Source organism: Neolamprologus brichardi, chromosome 2 (genome assembly GCF_056152115.1).
Source record: "Neolamprologus brichardi isolate AB-2024 chromosome 2, ASM5615211v1, whole genome shotgun sequence".
NCBI classification, from domain to species: domain Eukaryota; kingdom Metazoa; phylum Chordata; class Actinopteri; order Cichliformes; family Cichlidae; genus Neolamprologus; species Neolamprologus brichardi.
In genome coordinates, this window is record NC_142105.1 from 21790601 (window position 1) to 21814085 (window position 23485).

General features: G+C 38.3%; 2 protein-coding genes across 2 annotated transcripts; one reads left to right on the plus strand and one right to left on the minus strand.

Moving 5' to 3' along the window:
* The first annotated feature begins 4310 nt into the window (after nt 1-4310).
* cdhr2 (cadherin related family member 2) lies at nt 4311-19025 on the plus strand. The gene is made up of 31 exons (XM_087848519.1): nt 4311-4637; nt 5228-5273; nt 5566-5622; nt 5705-5764; nt 5851-5990; nt 6074-6127; nt 6211-6300; nt 6787-6876; nt 6968-7090; nt 8147-8293; nt 8543-8618; nt 8692-8801; nt 9765-9980; nt 10121-10270; nt 10395-10556; nt 10656-10717; nt 10822-11065; nt 13532-13771; nt 13876-13945; nt 14027-14611; nt 14701-14775; nt 14900-14949; nt 15041-15192; nt 15403-15499; nt 15599-15687; nt 15801-15872; nt 16054-16189; nt 17189-17310; nt 17396-17509; nt 17609-17686; nt 18017-19025. Exons 1-31 carry the CDS (start codon nt 4527-4529, stop codon nt 18198-18200), a joined length of 4002 nt encoding a protein of 1333 aa, XP_087704645.1. The 5' UTR covers nt 4311-4526; the 3' UTR covers nt 18201-19025.
* gprin1 (G protein regulated inducer of neurite outgrowth 1) lies at nt 18644-23193 on the minus strand. The gene is made up of 2 exons (XM_087848509.1): nt 22813-23193; nt 18644-22410 (listed from the first exon to the last, which is right to left on the minus strand). The coding sequence occupies exon 2, from the start codon at nt 22378-22380 to the stop codon at nt 19972-19974; it is 2409 nt and encodes an 802-aa protein (XP_087704635.1). The 5' UTR covers nt 22381-22410; nt 22813-23193; the 3' UTR covers nt 18644-19971.
* Nucleotides 23194-23485: the final 292 nt, after the last annotated feature.

The following is a 23485-nucleotide window of genomic DNA, read 5'->3' on the forward strand; positions in this document are numbered from 1 at the left end:
AGAGAGCACACGGCGCGCTGCCATTTTTACCGTAATGGACAGAAAAAAGTGTGCCAGTCTGACTAGGAAGTTCATAGTTTCCCTACATAAAGTGTTTTATTTGCCTTCTGGGATTTGTGCGAAAAGGGGGGAAAGACATCTTCATCATCTTACTGAAAAAGGTTAATTATTTACTTAAGATAACTAATTAACTCTATCCTTCAGTTTTTACATAACCTAAGACATCTTAGCCTGGGGCAAGCAAAATTGCCTGGAGAAGTAGTATGGAATAATTTTTGGTATATAATGTACAAAAAGTTGTTCATTATATACAGCATTTTGCAAAAGTCTTGACTCACCCATCTTATATTTTCCTAGCAAAATGAAAATAGGTGCAGCGATTTATCAAAACGTGCAAACACACATGAAAATACAGGTTATAAGGCAAAAACAGAGTTTGTACAATTCTAACACTTTTGAGAGTTAGTATTTACTTTGACCATCTTTACGCTTCAATGCAGCCTGAACTGTCTTAATAGTAATATCCTTTAGTAGTCTTCAGGAATAGTTCTACAGGCATCTTGAAAGACATTTATACCTAGTGTTTGGATGTTGACTACCTTTCTTTCAAGACGATCCTGCACTACTTGAATAATGTTGAGGTCTGGGCTCTGAGGAGGCCAATCCATGACTGACAGTGGTTCACTGTGTGTTTTTCTATCCAGCTATGCTTTTAGTGCAGTGAGAGTGTGTTTGGGATCATTGCCATGCTGACAAATAAGGCTGCTCTCAATCTGACAATATTGAACCATGATCTGTGTTTTAAAAGTAGACACTGTCCTGATCTCCTTTGTACATATTAATGATGATTTGAATAAATAAAATACAAATTAGGATTCATCAGTCCATAAGACCTGTTAGCACCTATTTCAGTCCAGTTCTTGTGTAAGAAGGCATACATTAGCTTTTTTCCCCCTTGCTTCCCTCCATTAAGAATGGCTTCTTGACAGCCACCCTTCTACTGACAGTATTTCTGATGAGGCTTCAGTGAACAGTAGATGGATCAACAGAGGGTTCAAATTCATCTCTGAGGTTCTGTATCAGTTCTCTGCTGGATTTTCCCCCAATTTTTTAAGGACATGACTTTCATGTCCTGCTGAAGTTAGGAGACGACCCGAAGCTAATAGGTCTTTGGGAATCTTCCAAATGCTTGTACCAACAAGGTGAAAATACCTATCTCCTGACCTCCTCTGTACACATTGTCTGCAATGCGTAACAGACACCTAGTTCTTCCCTAGTGCTGTTACTGAACTAGGGAAGAAATATGTCTACACATGTAGGCACAACACTAGTTCATTCTTTGAGTTCTTTGACTATTTTATAGTATAAATTGGCTTAACAAACAAACAAACAAAAACAAAATAATTGAAAATTGTCAAAAAGAAGGACTGGACTAAGTGAAAATCAGCCAATGCCCATGGAAATGTTTGAAAGACCTTCATAAACCTTTGGGAACTTATTGCTCAAGACCATTTTAAACAACTATCAAAAACGTCTGGCTTCTGGGAAGGAAAATATAAATAAATGAAGGGTGGCTTGATGTAGGAACTAAATAGCATGAAATCATATATATATATATGTATATATATATATATTTTTTTTTTACTAGTGCTATGTTTTAAAGCATGTGCAGGGTCGTTATGAAAGCAGACATACATACATGATTCAGAACTGCCAAGTATTGCACAGGGATCAAAAGTTGTATTAATATTTACTCAATTTATGACTCCATCTGTGGAAAGAGGAACCCTTTCACTTTGAAACTATGAGCCACTAGAGGGACTATTTTACACTGAGCATGAGGCTTGTGTAGCCTGTTGTTCCTGTTTGGTTTGGCTGCTTCTGATCATGTTTTTGTGACTCAGAGCTCTTAATCAATGGTTTAAAAAGACAAAACAGGGGAGAAATCCCACCTATTAACCACAGAACAACACTGCTGGCTGACCTTGACGTCCAGTGCTCTGGCTATTTCTTTATCACAACAACCTGCCAACCTGGGCTGGACTTCCAGATAACTCATATGTCTTTTCCCAGTGTCTTTTTGAATTTTCCATTCACATTTTTTCTTTCCCTTCCTATTGCATTAATTCCAGCAATTCTCACAGTATTCTCAGACTCCCCCACACGATATTTTCCCCGGACCTGAATGTAAAATTTGGTTGCACCAGATGTGAAAATATGTTGCAATTACAATAAAAATCCTTAAAAACACACACACACTCACATCTGTACCTATTCTAATCTCCATACCAATTTCATCATGTCTTGTTTTTTTGTTTGTCCCCAAGTGTTTTTTTGTCCAAGTACCCTGAAATCACAATTTGTCTTATTCCATTTTTAAAAAGTAAAGTTATTAAAAACATACACAATAAAATCAAATAAAACAAACTGTGGTACATTGGTCTTGTTTCTTGAGGAAACGAGGAAACGAGAAGTCAGAAAAATGTGGGGGAAAAAATAGGACACCATTCATCCAACGTGGAAGGTATCAAAGTAGGTGAGAAGAAAGGGCTGATTTGTCCGATTTTTATCAATACTCATATAATTTACTAGAAACCTGTCACTGCAAATCGATTTTTTTTTTGTTTTGGAATTCAGTCATTCTCTTGTCCATTTTGTTACACAATCATATGCCTTAAATCATGATCTAGTTGGCAACATTTATCTTATCAGTATTGGACTGTGTGGGTTCAACAGTTTGCGTAACCCTGAGATCACTCTTTTTTCTTTTAAAAAAAATATGTTTCTGTTTACTGGAATTGCTAAGGAAGAGTTTTATTCTGTTACCGCCCATTCATATATTTCTATTGCTGCTCAGGGAGTGGCAGTGCTGTGTTAAATGCTGTAAGTCATAAACCAAAGTCGAACTGGATAAGAGTCTTGGAACAAATTCTTTGTCGCCAGTATCTTGTCTTAATCACTTTATGTCAGCCTGTGAATTATAATATTGCTCTATTTTTTTCTGCATATCATTGTTTGACTACACGTTTGCTTAAATGAAGAGTTCCACACATTTTTCTTCATCATAAAATAAATCTTCACATTTATATCTATTGAGAACAGCTCCTGGAGGACTGATTATTTTTCAGCCTCTGGTGACTGTCCACTGACTTCTTGTAACACTATCAAGAGGCTGACATTTATGTTTCCTGTAAAAAAAATAAAAATGCAAAGTGTTTCTTTTCTACCAGATTTGGCTTAGCTACTCTTGTGGCATACAGGATACACTTTGTGAACCTTTAAGCTACCACAAAACTAACACCTTGTAATAATATGCGGAAGACAATACCTGCTTAGCATTAGCATTTTTAGCATCACTATTGTCACTGGCATTATCATTTAGCTCAAAGCAAACCAAGTATTTGGAATAATCTTTCATCAATGTTTTTATAGTTACTGGTAAGCATCAGTAATTCAGTGGATCCAGTGGATTAATAGTAGACACAGACAGTGAGTTTAGGGACAGTACTAGCATGATAACATGCCAAATCAATATGGTGGCCGTGGTAAGCTTCTTAAAAAAACATGCAATCAAGTCTTGGTGGAAAGCTTTTCTCCTTTATATATCTTAAAAATTTCAGTTGCTGTTTATTTTAAAATGTTACTTTTCAAATGACTCTTGGAAAGCTGTAGCAAACTTCTTTTGTATTAATATGCAATTTTTTTTTTGCTTATTCAGTAAACCACTGAATAAGCAATTCAGTCAGTGTTACATTAGATATTACCACAAGTAACATATATCTTTAGGCTGTGTGTTTTTTTTTCTTTAAATTTAATTTGTTTTTGACAGAAACAAATAAGAAACTTGTCTGATTTATATAACATGTATATCAGGAATTTTCTTTTGAGCATTCTGCACATTTGTTCATGCTAGTGTTTTTCAAATCTATTTTTATTAATAGCCCCATTCTCAACACTTAATTTGCTGGCATTTGTTACAGTCACAGTGAAGATGTTGTTTTCAGTATATTGCCTCATTATGAATGAAGCCAGTGGATACAAGAGAGCATAATCCTTTGTGTGATACCCTTTAATGAGTAGAGTAGACTGTATGGGTTGTGGAGCTTCACTGGGAAGAGCTCATTAGGGCCTGGAACTGTAGTTTCTGGATAAGGGACTGAACCTTTGATTGGTTCTGAAGGCATGGGCATTAGAAAGCCCTGGGTTTCCAAACCTAAGCAATCAGAAGAGTATTGTTGCCATGACAGCAGCACCACTTATTTAGACAAAAGGGCATTTCAGATCCTTGTGGGGTTCTCGTTTGGACGCTTGTGGCCCAGTATGGCTCAGTGCCATTTGTTACTGGTGAGGAGCTTGTTTCTATGCTTAAACAGCTTGCGTGAAGTCATAGTTGAGCCCAGCTTCAACTGTGTGAAGTTTTTCTGTTTTACTTATTAGAAAACAGTTAAAACATTTTTTTTCTTTTTTAACAAGCAAACAAGGAAGTGGAGTAAAATGCTATCATACTTGCTGGACATCACTAGCGCATGTTAATCATTTATATTTACTGCCTCGAGACGACAATCACTAAGAGGAACAAGAGTCAAAGGTCTCATCCAGACATCAGTAAAGAAGAAGCCCTCTGTGAATGTTGGCTGGTAAGTTTGTCTTATGCATTTGGATTTATTTTTTAGAGCATTAGTATATGGATTTAGTTACTATGTAATTACTATATAATGTTTAGATTATTAAGATAACAAACAATACGTAATATCAATCCAGTGTGTTGCTTCGAACACCTGAAACCTGAAATAAGCTGATCAGTTTTTTTGGTGTTTTTTCTTTCCTAGAACAGTAGTGAAAAAAGTGGTAAAGCCCTTTAAAACAAAGGGGTTACATATAAAGTAAAGACTTGTTTATATGAGGTCATTCTTAATTTTTATATCCAAATTTTCTAACAGTTGAAAATGAACTAAACTGTCTTTACATTTTTTTTAAATGTATGTACAATTATTTAAAGCTTAATGCAAAGTTCCAAAGTAGGTTTTTAAAAAATAATCAAAATACGGTGTCCACTTTTTTTGTTAATATAAGGGGACAGAAGAAATGTAAATGTATGAGGTTTCATATTATAAAAAGGTTCTGCTGTGTTCTCTCTGTAAACAAAGATTTCCAGGTGTTTTCACCACCTGCTATGCTGTGAACAGTTTGGGTGTGGCTGTAATAACAATTGGCTGCTGAATTTCAGCCTACAAAAATCAGGACAAGAGCTGCGTACTACCCAGCGTCGTCCAGTATGTGATTCCCCTTCTTATATTTCTGTTTGCATCATGACATTTAATGATTTTGTTGTTTTTATAAAGATTAAATTTATATTTTGCCTAAGCTAGAATTTGCGATTAGGACTAATAACTAGTAAGCTGGTCAGTGTAAAAACCAATAACTGAACATTGTCATTATGAACCTGTTAGCATACTGATAAGTGTACTGAGCAATTGTCTTTAAGGTTTTACCATTTCATGGTGACACTAAGAACAAAAATCAAATATTTGCTACTTTTATGAAATTGTCTCTTTTGATTCGCAGGCATGGAGCGGATTGCAGGAAGCATACTGTTATTTTGCCTGATCAGCCTAACTAATGGTGTGTGTTCATTTGATGTTTGATGATTCATTTTTGCTTTTCTTATCTTCATGTCAACATTTAACCTTCAAATCTTATGCAGCAAATAGCAGTCCTGAATTCACCGGAACTCTTTATGAAGTGTGTGAAGACACCCCTGTTGGTATGTTACATTTTTTTTTTAGCATGTTTGTAATATGTCTCTTTTGCCCATTTTTTTTTTAATGTTTCCATGTTGTTGTTCTTCAGGTCAATGGGGATTTACTATAACTGCATCAGATCCAGATGGTGACACACTGACTTACGAACTCATTGGGACCAGTGCTCCAAACTTCAGAGTTGAAGAATCTACAGGGGTTGCATCTGTTGCAAGGCCTCTTGATAGAGAGGTGTGGCAGACATAGAGGATTATTGGAAAAAACTGCACGGTTAAGCATGTGCACTTATACATTTGATCAATTCTCTCTTCTAGAGTTCCCAGGGGTATTTGACACTTGAAGCTGGTGTTTCTGATGGCGTTAATTATGTAAGTGACATCTAACTTAGTAAAAGTTATTTCTTTAATGCCAGTTTGTCCATTATATTCACAGAGTGCATCATGTGTTACAGAGAACCGGAGACTTAACCATAATATTACTTGATGCCAATGACAACAAACCCAACTTTCAGAGCCCTTCTTATGACACAAGTGTTCCAGAAGTAAGGCAAATATATTTAAATGAATTACTCTACAAATGGTTTTGTGATTTTTTTTTTCTGTCACAGCATCTTACTTGTTAGTAAATAATATCCATTTAACCATTTCATGTTGCTGTGAGAGAAAAGCATTCTTTGGGGTTGTTCTAGCTCTGGAGGGAGAGCAGGTCATCTCCTAATTGGAAGCTTACTGGTCTGATCCTTGGCTGCTTCAGGCTGCATGCCAAATATGCTAACCCCAAGTAGCTCTCTGATTCATTCATTTCAGTGTGACTGCACTGCAGCATAGGAAAAAAGTATTTGTATGAATGGGTTGCATGTTTTATAAAGTGTTTTGAGTGCTCAGATAGAGTAGAAAAGTGCTATGAAAGAAGCAGTCCATTTACCACTGGCTCATCATCAAGGAAAAAATAAACACAATCATTTGTTTACCAAGTGAATCATTTCTGTTTTTATAATTCTGTTTTGTTTTTTCTGTTTTATCAACAGAATACTCCTGTAGGCACAACTTTGTTTAAAGCATCAGCCACTGATGATGATACAGGAACTGCTGGCATTATTACATACGCCATTGATGAAGTAAGCTTCCTTTAGGAAAACATAAAATGTAATGATATTCAATAGAGGTGTTCCATGAACTTGTAAAGCACTGTTTACCTGTTTTTTCCAGGTAATCCCAAATGATGGGTTTAGTCTGTTCAGTATTGTAAGAGAAAGTGGTGATGTCAAACTGATCAAGCCCCTGAATTATACCTCACTGAGTACTTACTATCGGCTGAAGATTAATGCCAGTGTAAGTATGATTGTTCAAGTTTAAACATACGTCACCTTATGATACTAATATTGGTTAAAGAAAAGTGTAAATAGCAAAGGTTGCCCTAACATTAAAGCAGCTTTGTATATTCTTGTGGTTCCTAATTTCTTAAAGGAAAAGTTTGGCATGTTGTGAATTTCCCTTCCTTGTATCTGTATCAGCCAGTCTTTTGTTGGTTTCTACAAGAGTTCCCAAAGTTATCACTCTTGGCCAAGAAAATAGCCCTACGCCCCTGTACAAATGCAGCTTTTAATTTTTACATTTTAGATTGTAGATAGTAGATAAATAAATATAAATAAATACATTGTAAATTATTAAATAATAAGTACACAATTTAAGTGACCTTTAGTGTGATGGGTTGGCAGTTTTGTGACCTTTAGACCGCTACTGGTTTAACGAGAAGCACGCTAGCTGTTTACTTTTGCTTTGGTTCTTTGACCCACTCTGGTGCTGCTGAAACTTAATAATAAACAGATATAAGAGTGGTGCCATTTTTCTTATATAACTGTTTGATAAGAAATTGATTGGAGATGTTTCCAAAACAATTGAAACATAACTTTATATGTGTCCTCCTAAATAAACCTGCAGCTAAGAACACTAAAACAACTAACTGCTAACGTAACATAACACATGGGGGCATATTGTAACATCCAGAGTCTGATTTTTGTTTGTTAAGCAGTGATTTGCCCTGTTATTTACTCCTAATAAGAAAGTATAAATGAAGCTAGAGCATTCAGGCATAAAAAATTATGTTGCTTTGTCAGTTTGATAAAGAGAAGTGATGAATATTCACTATTAATTTAATTCTGTGAAAGTCACAGTCACAAGCCTTTGCTTATTGTAACAGTGGTCATACTATTTACTTACTTTGTTTGTTTTTATAATTTGAAAGCACTGTCAAAAGTGAATAACACATTTTCAGCATCTTTGAGTTTAGGTGTCATGTTTATCTGTTATATAATCTGTTTTAATGTATTCTAGATTTATCTGATCATCAAAAAAACTAAGAGATTTTTTATAAATGTTTTCTAACAGGATGGTGGAGGCAAGTGTTATAAATCTGATCCAGAATACTTGTCGAGCATTGTTTATTCCTTCGTTACTGTTGAGGATGTCCCAGATCTTGACCCTCAGTTCATCGGCGTTCCCTATGTTGGAAGTGTTACAGAGCATTCACCTGTGGTGAGTGCTGCTAAACCTGACCAATGATTTCAAAGAATTATTGTAAGGCAAACAAAGCTTTTTTCTGATAGTACAATATATGACCAGGTGTATACAAAGACTTTGACAACTTTTTGTTACCGTTTGTTTGTTACTATTACCACACAGAACTAAAAGCACTGAGCCTGCTTTGAGTTGACATATTTTTTATGCATATAAAAAGACTTTCAAATGCTTCACATTTCATAAACATTTTCTTTCCTTTGATAGGACACATCTGTGCTTAAAGTGACTGCTGTGGACCCAGACATAGGAGTCAGTGATGCAATCAGCTATAGCATTGAAGGTAAGCTACAGTATGTTGTTGCTTTTAGCTTGTGAGTGGTAGTATAATATATCATTTCCACATTATTTTACAGAGTCATCAGCAGATGGCCTGTTTAAAATCTCAACGAGTGATGGTGTCATATCTGTACTGTCAGAAATTGACAGAGAAGTTATTGGTGACACTGTAACTCTGACTGTGAAGGTACATTTTTATTTCATTGTCAATTTCCTTCTTTCTGTGTATGTTACTACAGTAAGCTTATCCATTAGTACTAACTAAAGTTATCCCATGAAGTTCATACAGATTACAGCACATTACAGTTTCACTGTGACCAAACTGAGCTTTCTCTGGCATTTTTCAGTCCCTCAATTTTTAGTTTTACGTATTAAGATTTAAAGGAATAGCTCAACATTTTGTCAAGACTGAGCACAGAACAATACCACTCCCTAGAATCATTATGACGTATTGACCAGCAAGTATAAAATTCTCTTATCTTAATAAGACCTAGCAGCAATGAAAGGCAGGTTGAACCTCTCTGTGTAGCACCAGAAACTTCCTTAAAGACGGAGCTTCTTTTAGAACCCAAATCAAAGGTTGTTTTTCAACTCAAGCAAACATGACATAAACTGTGATAAGACCATTTTGAAGGTTGAGGAAGACAAATCTTCACAAAACTCATGAAACTAATGGTGATGATGTTTTCCCATTGTTTTGGGGTTGTTGTTTTTTTTACTTTGCATAACAGTTTTACACCAAAGTTGCACTAGTAGCAGTTTTTGAAGGTGTTTACAGTGACCTTAGAGAGCAGATTCAAAATACAGATGGGAACTGGTGTGAGCAGAATGGGAGGCTGAGCACAGGGTCGCTGAAAACAAAGAGCAGATGGTGCCTTGAGGCGACTTTTGTTGTGATTTGGCGCTATATAAATAAAATTGAATTGAATTGAATTGTCATGGTGGAACCCACCATTACACAGGAGCAACTTCTCAATGATGCAAGAAAACCCCCCACAAATACATTTATGATCTTCTTCTTTAGACCATTTAATTTAATATTATTATTATAATTAATCATAAAAAAATATTGAGAAATATTAAATATATTTAATCTTTTTAACAATATCTTGAATATTGAAAGAATAAAATTCATTTTGGCCTATTTAAGGCCACTGAGTCTAAAGAAAACATCCACGGGGTCCGTGCCAGCGTCACATCAACTGTGCAGATCAACATCCTTGATGACAATGACAATAAGCCAGAGTTTTACAAGTGTGGAGACTCAGGGGACGACTGTGTAACAGCAACTGAATTCACTGGTGAGATCTTGGAGCACTCACTGGGATTTATTAACATCGGCATGACTGTCAAAGATCCCGACAAGGTAAGGAAACAGACCATTCATCATCTATAGGATGAGGTCTCCAGTCCCCCCCCCCCCCCCCCCCCCCCCCCCCCCCCCATATCAGCTCTGTGTAACATTATGGATCAAACATAAAACTTTTGGGTCCTGGGATTTTACAGATTTCCAACACTCAGCTAATCCTGAATGGAGAGGACAAAGCCGTGTTTTCTGTGGAACCTCAATTTACCAACGTAGACAGCATCGTTCAGATCATGATCAGGCAACCCGAAAATCTGGATTTTGAAAAAAAACGGCAAATGACTTTACAGGTAAAAATGTAATTAAAATAAGCCATATATATACATACAAACCATTGCATGTGCCAATACCACTCATGTTTGTGACTTTTAAAACTCTTTACAATTCCAATGAGTTGCTCATATCATGGTGCAGGTGACTGCTGTAGATCAAGATAAACCCACCTTCAGCTCCACTGCTCAAGTCACTATAAACGTCAAGGATGCCAATGACAACAGTCCAACCTTCGAACAGGACACATACAGGTTAAATGTGTCAGAGCATTCACCCATTGGGACAGAATTGGCCACAATTACCGTAAGTTCCTTGCAGTCTGAATTCTCTCTCAGACATCTGGAGCTTTTATTCTTTTATTTCAGAAACTCTCACACGTTGTTTTGTTTTTCTCTCTTTTAGGCAGATGATCCAGACACAATGGATAAAGGCAACCTGACATACAAACTTTTTCCCGATAGCATGTATGTCTTCACTTGTGGCCTGCTGCCGTAATTCTTCTTTTTTGTGCAGCTGCTGTCTATGTCTTGCACACAGCACCTCACCAACAGTCTGTGCTATGTTTCAGATTACCCTACTTTGACGTGGAGTCACACACAGGCAAAGTTTATGTGAAAAGCCAAGAGCTCCTGGATCGTGAGCTCAGATCTCTGTATACAGCGACTCTACAGGCCAGAGACACAGATGGCAAGCCTGGCTCTACAGTACTGGAGATCACACTGACTGACATTAATGACAAGCCTCCAGTCATGAACAGAGATTCTTACGTGGCTTTTGTTAGAGAGGGCCAAGAGCTTGAAGTCAAAATAGAGGTAAGTTTGGCAGGGTGAGCACTAAGGACAATAGCTGTCAAATTAATTTTGATTAATTTATTTTTTTTATTTTGGGGGGAAAAACAGCAGCAGGTGGTGGTGGTGGGGCTATCAATAATAGTGTAGTATAGTCTGTATATGCGTTAATAAAGGCATCCCCATTCGCTGGCAGGAATTAACTGCTTAAAGGCAACGACTTCAATTCCATTCCATTCAATTCAATTTTATTTATATAGCGCCAAATCACAACAACAGTCGCCTCAAGACTTCTCATACATACATTTACTTATCACTTCTACTTTGAAGAGCCTAGAAGACATGAACACAAATAACAGGTTTCATGTTGCTGAAAAATGAAAAGCGCTTTATTGTGCATGTTAATGTTGGTAGGCAGAGACAGCAAAAAGTTCATGAGGCTGCAGCTATGGTCATAATTTTTAAAGTGAAGGGTTTATATGGAACAACAGTCACACTGTTAGAAAAAACATCTTAAAAAAACAGTAATATTCCGGCAGCTGGACGCCAAAATAATATCGTAAAATAACAGAAAATAACTTACTCATAAAAATACGGTTATTTCCAGTAATGAAAATACAATTTGTTGCCCTAATTTTACATGGGATTTTGCCTTTTTCAAGTGCTTTTAAACAATAAATTAGGAACAATTTAATGTGATTAAACAATGAAATTACCTATAAACAAGGTCAATGAATGCGGCAATATGAATAATAATACTTAAATGTACAGAAATATACAGTTAAGAGTTGGTTTAAATAATAATGGATTGCATTCATATCGCGCATTTCTAGACCCTCAAAGCGCTTTACAATTCCACTTTATAATTCCCCTTTATAATTCCCCCCTACTGCCAACTCTTGAGCCACGATCGCCCTAAAAAGCAATAATAATAATTATTATTTGATGTAAAAAAAGTTTATAAGAATCATTTTATATATTTTTCCATTGCATTACATTTGAATTTAACAGTCCAATCTTTCAAATAACAGACAAATATTTGTGAATGTATTTTAACAATCTAAATATGCATATGGACAGACAAATACATTTAAAAAACAAGAAAATTATGTTTTATTACATTACAGTGATTTTACGTTAATTTACATTTGAAATGTGAAATCACAGTCTATTGATGTAGATTTAATGATATTCTAGAAGAACAGTACAAAATTGTAAAATACACATTAAAATACTTTTTAAGCATTTACTTCTTTAGGAATTTTTTTTACAGTGCATTGTATCTGACCTTAAACTCTTAGTTCAGCGCTTTTTAATAATAATAATAATAATAATAATAATAATAATAATAATAATAATAATATATATATATATATATATATATATATATATATATATATATATATATATATATATATATATATATATATTTCTGGGGAAATTTGCATCACCCAATATCATGGCCTGTCATGTGACGTGAATGAAGTGTGTAGCCAGGCCTAAAATATTATTTTAAAAAAACTTTCCAAGAAATTGACAGGAGTTATAATTTTCAAATGCATACACAGTCAAAACATGTCATCATAAATATGAAACATCACTTTTAAAAAATAATTTAAATGTGACTGAAATAAATAAAAGCAAAGGTTTATTTATATAAATTATTAATTATTAATAATAATAATTAATAATTTAATCGGGCGATCGTGGCTCAAGAGTTGGGAGTTCGCCTTGTAATCGGAAGGTTGCCGGTTCGAGCCCCGGCTCGGACAGTCTCGGTTGTTGTGTCCTTGGGCAAGACACTTCACCTACCGCCTACTGGTGTTGGCCAGAAGGGCCGATGGCGCGATATGGCAGCCTCGCTTCTGTCAGTCTGCCCCAGGGCAGCTGTGGCTACAACCGTAGCTTGCCTCCACCAGTGTGTGAATGTGAGAGTGAATGGGTGGATGACTGGACGTGTAAAAGCGCTTTGGGGTCCCTAGGCGGGACTAGTAAAAGCGCTATACAAATACAGGCCATTTACCATTTACCATTTATATATTAAGGACAATATGCTTGGTATAAACTAAATGTATACCAATCAGGTAAATTTCATTTGACCAGATTCCAATAAATGTTTTACACTGTTTTACACAATGTAACAACATTACATCAAAAATGTACATTTAATCAAATGACTTAACCCTGTCAAGGCTGATCCATGAAATCATTTCCAGACAATTGTATTTTTTTGAAACTGGAGTGTTTGTTGGACCTTCTGACAAATTATATTAAAAAAGAAATTACATTTCAGGTTACATATATGAGGTTTTGGTCAATATTGTACTTTTGTAGCCTTAAAAGTTTATACAATACATGGCATTACTGGATTAAATTCAGCATTTTGGCCATAAATATTTGTTTTCAGGCTTTTATTGCATTTTTGCAGTATCGGCAAAGAAAATCATCTTTCTAAAAGTGTCTCTTCTGATGTTTCTCTGCTTTGGACAGGCTACTGATGGAGATGAGCCCAATACTCCAAACAGCCAAATTGTGTATGGTATTGTGTCAAGCACATACAGTAAGAACTTCACTATAGACCGTGAAACCGGTGTTTTGACAAACAGCATTGAACTGGATCGTGAGGCCATGGATCCAGTGCTGGAAGGGGAGATTAAACTTGTAGTGACTGCTACAGACCAGGGTGAATCCCCGCTATCCACCAATGTCACAGTTACCATCAATGTACAGGTAGGTATTTTAGCAAGTTGACAGTACCAAGTTACAAGAGATGGTGTAAAGGCTGGTACAGCTGATGACTGCCAGTGTTTCTTCTTCTTTATGATCCATTTCAGGACATCAATGATAACACGCCAACAATTTTTGCCCCATCTTACAAATTCTCTGTTAAAGAAGGAAAAAAAGGCAAGTATTTCACACCGCAAAATGTTTTAAGTGTTTACAACAGCATGTCAGGGTTTTAATTCATATTTATCATTCATTCAGGTGCATTTGTTGGCTCTGTTGAAGCTGAGGATTTGGACCAAACAGCAGAGTTTAATCGCATCTCTTTCAGCATTGTTGATGGGAGCTTTGGGAACTTCATCATTCGAACCTCCGCTGCCACAAGAGGTTTCATGGGAAACATCACTGTGGACCCAGACATTGAGCTGGACTATGAAAAAGGCCCCAAAAAGTTTAATATGAGGGTAGAGGCAGCAGATCTGGAGTCAAATAAAGCTACAGTGATGGTGGACGTAGATGTGCTTGATGTAAATGATGAGCGACCTGAGTTCACGCCAATAGCATCTATGACAGTGAAGGAGAACACCACAGTAGTGGAAGCTGTTGGGAGTTTTAAAGCGGAAGATAAAGACGGGAGTCATTCTCTGGTCTTTGAGCTGGAATCCGTCAAATGCAGATGCAATAACATCCTGGATTTCTGCGACTGGTTTGTCCTGGATCCAAACGGAGAGGTCAGGGTCAACCCTAAGGTCTCGGTGGATTATGAAAAATGCGACCAGGCGATTGTAGAGGCTCAGGTGGTGGACATTAACACAGAGAAGGGATATAACAACAGCGCCACGACAGGTCAGTAATGGGTTGTTTGCTGATAATAAGAATAAGCCATTAAAACAAACAGCTTACATAAAAGCTGGTTCACTGTCATTTCTCTTCAGGCCTAATGGTGATCAACATTGAAGACATCAATGACAATGCCCCAGAATTCATTTTCTCAGACAGTCAGGTGTTTGGTGAGTCCTCTCAGAATAACCACTCGTCTGCAGTACTTACCAACAGGGCCGTTCTTTCACATATCGCCCTAAATTTCTAAAACATTATATGAGTCCAACGCTGATTTTTCTTCTTCTTTTATAGTTGTGGTGTCAGAAAGTGCAAGCAAAGGGACATCAGTTGCAGGGGTCACTGTGAGTACGACTGAAAAGCAAAAACACCTGACCTCATTTTGACAAGGTGACGATGCATGAAGCACGATGCTCTACTTCATGTTTTTCATAGGCTACAGATCGTGACAGTGGCATAAACAGTGAGATCGAGTTTAAAGTGACAGTTGTGAAATTCCAAGACACCAACAATGAAATAAGTGACAAGGGGGCACTGTTTGAGGCTGTCACCACACAGCAAAATGACCGCTATGTTGGGATTATTCAGTGAGTACAAAGTCGTCTCCTGCAGTCACAACTTGGTCTGCTCTGGTTTTTCTCACAAGTGTCGGTGTTTTTACTTTTACTTATATATTTAGATTTATACTTGAGCAGGGATAATAGGAGCCCATGCACGTGTTGTTTTTTCCACAATGATATTGTCATGGGTGCATTTTTATGGTTCTTATGGGTGTGCTTCCCTTCAACTATCCACAGATCTACACAGACACTTGATTTGAGACTGAAGGGGAAGTATTTAGTAACAGTCTCTGCGACTGATCCCGGCGGCCTGTCCTCTAGCACCAAGCTGGATGTGAGTGACGTGGGATTTGCTTACCCTGTGTTGTATATTGAAAACAGGCTATAAAACTTGCTGCACACACCAATGTTTGCATTCTTTTTATAACTGCAGATTTTCACAGTCGATGAATCCTACAAAGTCGAACTCAGGTTTGCAAATAATAAGATTGAGGTTGAAAAAAAGCTCACTGAGATCAAGAGGTAATGTCTGAATCATTAGTAAAGACTATATCTGATCTAATCTGCTAATTTTCATTCAGTCACCACTTAAATCTATCCATTTTCTTCCCCCCGTCATCTTCTGGGACGCTTAGAGCACTTATGACTGCCACTAAGGCTGCCGTTGAAATTGTTGCTCTTAGGACTTACAACGGTGAGACATCCAGGTAAGTTCCCTTTCACATCTCCTTGCTTACTCCTATGCTTTGTTTTTCCTCACTAGGTGGTGCAATTGCACATGTAGACAAAATGACAATGGCAGCAACTCCAGGTTTTAGGTTTTAAACAGCTGAAATGTGTTGATTTAATTTATGTGTATGTGTGTGTGTGTTTTAATGGTTCTCTCAGGGCTACAGAGAAAACTATTGTGGTAGCTTATTTTGTCTATGCCAATGGAACGGCCCTTACCTCTGTTCAAGTGGAAATAATGCTCTCTGATGCGGAACACTTTCCTAAGCTGATAGAGCTTGGGCTAGATAACATTGTAAGTACGGTTTTCTTTTTTAAACACGGCAAAAAAAAAAAAAAAAGATTTTTCTGCCTCTTCTTTATATCTTCTTGGTCATTTCGTCATCATTTTTTTTATTCTTCTTTTTTGATAAATTGCTGGTGGCAGTTTAATAAAAAGTATTTCAGAGTCAGCACAGGGGTAGGGGATAGTTCACTGATTCTTTTCACCAAGTTCAATGTGTGCTCCAACAAGCACTCTGGCTCCACCAGCAGGTTAAATTCAGAATTGTTTCATGCGTATCACTTTTAACAAACATGCCTAATTTTCAATAATTTAGGATTTATATTTATTAAATGTTAAAAGGCATTTGATTTCCCGTAAAGGTGGATCATGTAATCTTCAGAAACAGCTGTAACTACGTTGAGATTAATGACTCAGTGTATGTAACATCACAGTGTATGTAAGGGATGGTGCATTTGAATGATATTGGCTATATGGAAAAATTACTTATATTAAATTACTTTACTATAAATGTTGAACAGCCCCCCCCCCCCCCCCCCCAAAAAAAAACAACAATAAAAAAAAATGTAACTGATTTTTTACATGTACATCTTTTCATGGAATTTTATTACGTAAGTACAATGTAAAATGCTACATTTAATGGAATCTTGTCAAATGAAGTCACATTTTATTTAATTATTTGAATAAATAAGCCTTTTTATAAATTGTATATATTACAGTTGTATTTTACTCAAAATTATTGCTTTGTGTATATTGAGGGTGAAAAAACAATTTTTGAGTGTAGATTTAGAAAAGTAAAGTAAAATATATTTTACAGGGATAAAGACATTTAAAATCTGGTTAAAGGAGACAGCAGTAGCAATCCCTTTTGTTCATTTTACAAAACAATTAACTCCAGATTAGTAAGAGGTCTGATAAGTCTGATCAGTATTAAAGGACATGTAAAAATTGTGAAGTTAGTGTAAATATAATCTACATATGAAACTCGAAACCTGAAACCTCTGTTTTTAGGGGACTGCTCCCGAGGAAGAAAAAACGGTGGACACAGTAAAATATGTCCTGGTGGGGATTGTGGCAGGCCTTGTCATTGTACTTCTTGTCCTCACCACTTCACTCCTCTGCACTCGCAGAAAGTAAGAAAATGTGATGCCTACTATTTCAAACATCTATGACCAGCAGGGAGTCTGTGTACTGACCACTCATCCTTCCACCTTACAGCTACAGAAGGAAGCTTAAGGCTGCTAAAGCTGCAGAATCTGCATCCAGTATGAATTATGACAACCAGAAAAATGGTCTTATGCTACCTGGAACCAACAAGTACACTATGGAAGGGTGAGGAGACAAAACCTTATTCAGATAAATGAAATAGGCAATGGTATGAAACCTAATGTACAAGTTTGCCTTCTAACATGTGTCACTTCTCTCTGATAGTGCTAATCCTGTGCTCAACCTGAACATCGACACAACCATCGAGTTAGAAGAGAGCAGCTCTGATGATGACAAACACAGGTAAAACAAAAACAACAAGGAAACAAAGAACCCTGTCTGTAAATCGGTCCACTGCCTACAGAGAGCAGTTACTGGCTTGATCAACACAGCTTGATAAGGTGGCTCACGGTGAAACGCAGCTGCGCTCACCACTCTGTAGCTGTGCTGGTTAATAAACCGGGATGATTTCCAGGTGAACATTTTGCCACAGAGTGCCCACTACAGCATGTTGTGACAGAGCTGGCTCTGTGCTTCCAGCAATGCCATTTGATTGTTGTTTTTAAGTCAAAAACCTTGAGATGATCATTTGTTCATATTGTCTCCCTCTTTCTCTTTGTTTTTCCACCAAAGCCATCTAAGCTTCAACTCCGACGACTCGAAATCTGACTCGGAAAGTGCTCGACATCAGGAAGAGGATCCACCGGGGTACACTGAGCCTTTGCATGAAGCACTGACCCTGGCTGACCAAAACCAAAGCACTGACAACCCCCTCATGGGGTACAGCAACCCTGTATTTGACACCACAGATTTGTAATGTAAATAGTGAAGGCCAGATGCCTCAGCTAGACAAATGTAGCTTCTTTGTAATCAGGCATACCAAATCAAACTTATTATATAGTTCTTGATGAAGACTTCATCTTCAAATAGCCTTCTCTGTATTACAGATTTAACTTTGAAGCCTTTTGAAACACCCTTTACAAGCATAAAACGGAACCAAAAGGGGGATCCTATTTTGTGAAAAAGATCTAATTGTATAAAAGTGTAATGATTTCAAAGACCTTATTCTAATCCAGTCAGAGAGCTGAAGTATGCGAATTGCTTGTTTGCTGTAGCCTCATAGTTTGTACATAGGTATGAAAGTGAAATCAATATCGATGGCCTAAAAATATCAAACTCTTCCTTTATCTTTCTGTAGAGACCGTTTCAATCCATGCAGTATAAAAAAAATGAATAGCAGCAGTGGTTAAACACACAAACTTCTTGCTCGATGCACATGTGAATCACTTTATTTTTGTTATTATAATAAGCAGTGATTTAAAAAGGGTTTGAATTGCTTTTGAAAGAAACTGTTTCTTAAAGTTATGCCAACACAGAAATCAAGGAAAACAGATAAATTTCAAAAAAGGTTTCAAAATGTCGGTGTATGAATGAAACCATTATTTAAAACTGTGTGTCTGACAATATCTCGCTCTCTCTTTCCCTGTTTCATTTGTCAGTGTTTGCTATGAAATTCTTGATGAAGAGAAAAAAAAACTCATGCAGAGTGACTTCCAACAAGCAGCAGATTGAAAAGATTATTCACTGTTTACTGACACCTAAATGAATGTAACACAAGTGCAATCCATGAATAAATTCTGATCCTTCGAATGTGGATCTGAAGTTAATGCTGGTGAACACGGACATTCACTGACACTGTAACAACCGCTTGTTTAAAACACATTTAAAATCATTGCCTTCACGTAATTTACAACAGGATCACAGATTATGGCATCAAAATACTGTGAGCACTCATGACTAAAAATACCCTGATATCAGGAGTCATTACTTTCCTCAAAAGGTGATTGTACGCATCATCAGTTTTTTTGTTTTTTGTCTTCTTTTTTTTTACACTTTTCACAATACAAACAAGTCAAAACACTGTGCCAAATATAAAGCAATATATAAGACATACAAAAGCCTGCACTGACAGTAAAGACTCCTCTTACAAAGAGATCAAGGCAACACTTAATCGATTTAAATATCCCCCAGACCACCAGGTCACAAATCACACTCAAAACCTGTCATTACACTATCATCTCTCTCTCTCTCGCTCTCTGTCGAAGCTTAACAAGCTTTTTAGCAACCAGGAGAAAAGCTGGTTGCCATGGCTTCACATTGTGTGAGGTGAGTGGAAAAAACAACAACAAAAAAAGCACCAACAGCTAAAATGAGTCAGTGGATGGTTTCAGCAAAAAACACTAAAGGAGGAGAGCCAGGCTGATGATGACGCTGACGCATCGCTCTCATTTCCCCAAACGTCCATCATCACTCTGTCGGTGTGTGCAGAGAGATTTGTGAATAAGATACCAATCAGCGAGGGTGGGGGGGTGTGGGGGATAAAAAGGGAAATCATAATTTATGGCTGCTTTCTCAGCGGTTAATGCTTCTCGGTGCAAACTTCATATTAAATGCTTTTGTGCTTGCTTGTCTTGAGTGAAGGTGTGAATTTTGTCCTTCTTTTTCTCACACCATCGAGACGACGTCATTCAGTGGATGCACTGGATAACAACCACGTGTATCAGATCCCATGTAAACTTTCTCTCCTGTCACTCAGTGGTATGAGCTCTGGAGCAACAGTGTGGCTGCTGCATGTTCTCCATCAGCAGGCGGAAGGGGTTTCTTCTGCGTCGGCCCGCTTTCCCATCATGCTCCCCTCTTCTCCCTGCACGACCCTTACCTGAACCCCCCTGGGCTATCTCTGAGGTCAGGGGTGTAGCTGAAGGGTTGAGTGGAGGAGGCGGTGGCATGGAGGATTGCCTCTTCTGCTTCTTTACCTGCTTCTCCAGGTGTTTCTGGATGGCAGAGCCCAGCACGGCTACTTCCACCACAGCTCCGTACACCTCCCACGTCATCCCCTTCTCATCCCAGCTCACCTCCTGCACTGGCTCCTCGCATTTCTCCTCATCTTTCTCCTTACAGTTTATTTCCTCCTTTGTGTTCTCTTCAACTCCCTCCACCTTTTTCTCTTGGGTTACTTTCTCCTCTTTCTCCTCCATCGCCTCCTCTTTCTTTACCTCTTTCTCCTCCATTGCCTCCTCTTTCTTTTCCTCTTTCTCCTCCATCGCCTCCTCTTTCCTTACCTCTTTCTCCTCCATTGCCTCCTCTTTCTTTTCCTCTTTCTCCTCCATCGCCTCCTCTTTCTTTTCCTCTTTCTCCTTCTTTGCTTCGTCTTTCTTTTCCTCTTTCTCCTCTGTCGCTTCCTCTTTCTTTTCCTCTTTCTCCTCTGTTGCCTCCTCTTTCTTTTCCTCTTTCTCCTCTGTTGCCTCTTCTATCTTTTCCTCTTCCTCCTCCACTATCTTCTCCTCTATACTAGGCTCCTTCATGACCTGAGGGAAAGTCATAATCGTGGGAGTTCTCGGGGTCATGGGTGCGGTAGCGACAGAGCGAAATTCCACCTGCTGACCCACCTGCAGCTCAGCATCTTTAGTCCCTGTGCCCACAGCCCCACATTTTCCAAAAGAGGTGGGGAAATAGAAGGCCTGGTCCCCCTCAGGAGGGGTCATGGGGCTGGTGGCCACAGACTGACACTGTACTACCTCCAGGCTCACCTGTGTGCGGATGTTGTGGCAGCCAAAGGGAGCCGGTGATTCAGGGATGGGGGATTTTTTTGCAGAAACAACTCTCTCTTCTTCACGTGCATCTTTGTCTTCGACCTCTGACTGCTCGGATCCTGTGCATGTTTTCGGATGTTGGCTGACAGCAGCAGAAGGTACTTTACTTTGTGGATCGTTTGTGCTCCCGTGAACACTTTCACTGAGGGACTTTCCCTTTCCTTCCTTCCTCTTTATATCACTGCAGCTTTCTCCAACCTCATCTTCATCTATTTTGACCATCTCCGGTTCAACAGAATAAAAAAACGACTCAGCCTCATCCGTTTCTTCCTCCTCATTGTTGCCATACTGGGTCACCAAGATTGTAATGTCTTGATCCATACTTCCCATCCTCTGCTGCTTACACTGCTGATTGCTATCCTCCACACTTACATGTGCGCCTATTAACTCAGCATCCACTCCATTGGTGGAACTCTCAGTCATCTCCTTTGATGTAGTAAATTTTAAACTTTCAGTTGTTTCTGACGCAGCATCTGCTGAAACTTTTGTCTCCTGCTGACCAGTCTCCCTCTGCTCCTCATTCTTTTTCACTTTCTTATCCCTTTGCACTGGCTCTCTCCCGATAACCTCTTGGAAAGCCATGCTATATGGGGATTTTGGGGTCATGGGGGATGTGGCGACAGAGCAGAACTCCACTTGCTGACCAACCTGCAACTCTGCATCTTTAGTGTCAGTGCCCACGGCTTGAGGTTTCCCAAAAGAACTTGGGAAGAAGAAGGAATGGCTGCCCTCTGGAGGAGTCATGGGGCTGGTTGCTGCCGAGCAGCACTGCACCACCTCGAGGCTCACCTGTGTGCGCATGTGGTGCTGCCCAAAAGGGGCTGGGGAGCGTGGGTCACAAGGGTCTGGAGTTGATGGGACAGCAACTGAGATTTTCTCAATTCCTGCATCTTTTCCTCTGTTGAGATTTTGATCTTCAAAGTTTTCCTCTTGAATTTCAGGTTTTCCATCTCCATCACTCAGAAACTTGATCGTCACTTTTGCATCGTTATTTGTAGCTGCTGTCGTTGTTTTATTGTGCTCTTCCGTTGCAGGCATGGCATCGATCTGTGTGCAGTTTTTAACTCGTTCAGTGTCTGTTAGGTCAGCATTGCCATAATCCCCCCCTGAAAGCACTTGATCTTTAGATATTAGGTTTTTCTCTTTCTCCTCAACAGAGCTGACATTCCCCTGTAGTGCCGGCTGATAGTCCCCTTGAGTGGCTGACTCTTGACTCCTGTACAGTTGAGGTCCTTCAGGCGCAGCAGTGCTATCTGAGCCTCCCGGACGCCCCCCATTATCCGTCTTCTCGCAAGGCTGGTGGTCCTCTGTGACACCTCTCATCTCATCCTTAAGGCTTCCCATTCTGTCTCCGCATTAAAGGGCTAGAATTACCTGCAGGAATAACACAGCAGTGTGAAAGTGTCCGTGCAGTTTATAATCGGGAACAAGCCCAAGCACAAGCGGAAGATAAAAATATTCTGTCATGCGATATGAAACTAAATTGATATTATTCAGTTATTCAAATAGACACAGGAGCATCACTGCTACTACTTGATCAGAATTGTTTGCACACTTACTTTAATATCGCAGGACTATCTTTTTAAATACTTTAAAAAGAGACAAAGTCAAATCTTCATGCCCAAAAATATCTCATTATCAGCTCCTGTCTGAATTCTATTCTAGTCCATAATTACATAACACAAACAGCATGCACATGAATTCAGAGTTGTTTTCAAAATGTAACTATAAAACAAGCATGATTACAAAAGGAGATCTCAGAAAATTAGGACATACCTCAGCAGTCTAAAGTCAGGCTGAAGCCACTCCACAACTCTTCTTCAGATTTGGGTCAAACATTGCAAATCTCAGCACCGATTGCGACAAACATCTGTCCGTGCATCTCCCCCCGGTGATTGATGCTGATTGCAGTGGCTACAGGTTTGTCTCTAGAAGAATCTATCTTAGGCAATCCTCGCTCTTTAGGCTGTGGCTGTGTCTATTGAAAAGCTTCACATTTCCAGTTTCCCTGGAAACCACAGTCGGGTTTCTGGCAGTGAGTGGTAATGTAATGGCAAAATCTCTCTACAGCTCTCTAATCAGCAGTAAATCATAGTAATTAACTTCAGGTTCTCATAGAAACACAATGGCAGCTACGTGCACACGAGATAAACCTGTGAACTGGCTAATCTGGAGAAATTTTAAAGGAGGCATAAATTGGTGATAAAACCTCTCACGTCATTACAAATGATCATGAGGGAGGGAGGGTGAAGTATGCAGAAGTGGGATTTCTCTTAGCAATAATGAAGCAGTGTTTTGAACTAAAACAGCAGTCTCTGTCTGTGTGTGCGTGTGTATATGTGTGCATGTCCATGTGTGCGTCAAGGCCACATTTGCCCATTTGTTTGTTTAACAGAATCTTAAGCTTAGTAAAAACTAAAAAAAATAAATAGATAAATGCTTAAAACAT

Coding starts and splice junctions, on each gene's coding strand:
- cdhr2 (XM_087848519.1), top strand. CDS start 4,527: ATGTTAATCATTTATATTTACTGCCTCGAGACGACAATCACTAAGAGG. Junction 10,271..10,394: donor AACGGCAAATGACTTTACAG/GTAAAAATGTAA, acceptor ATCATGGTGCAG/GTGACTGCTGTAGATCAAGA. Junction 17,687..18,016: donor TCTGATGATGACAAACACAG/GTAAAACAAAAA, acceptor TTTCCACCAAAG/CCATCTAAGCTTCAACTCCG.
- gprin1 (XM_087848509.1), bottom strand. CDS start 22,380: ATGGGAAGCCTTAAGGATGAGATGAGAGGTGTCACAGAGGACCACCAG.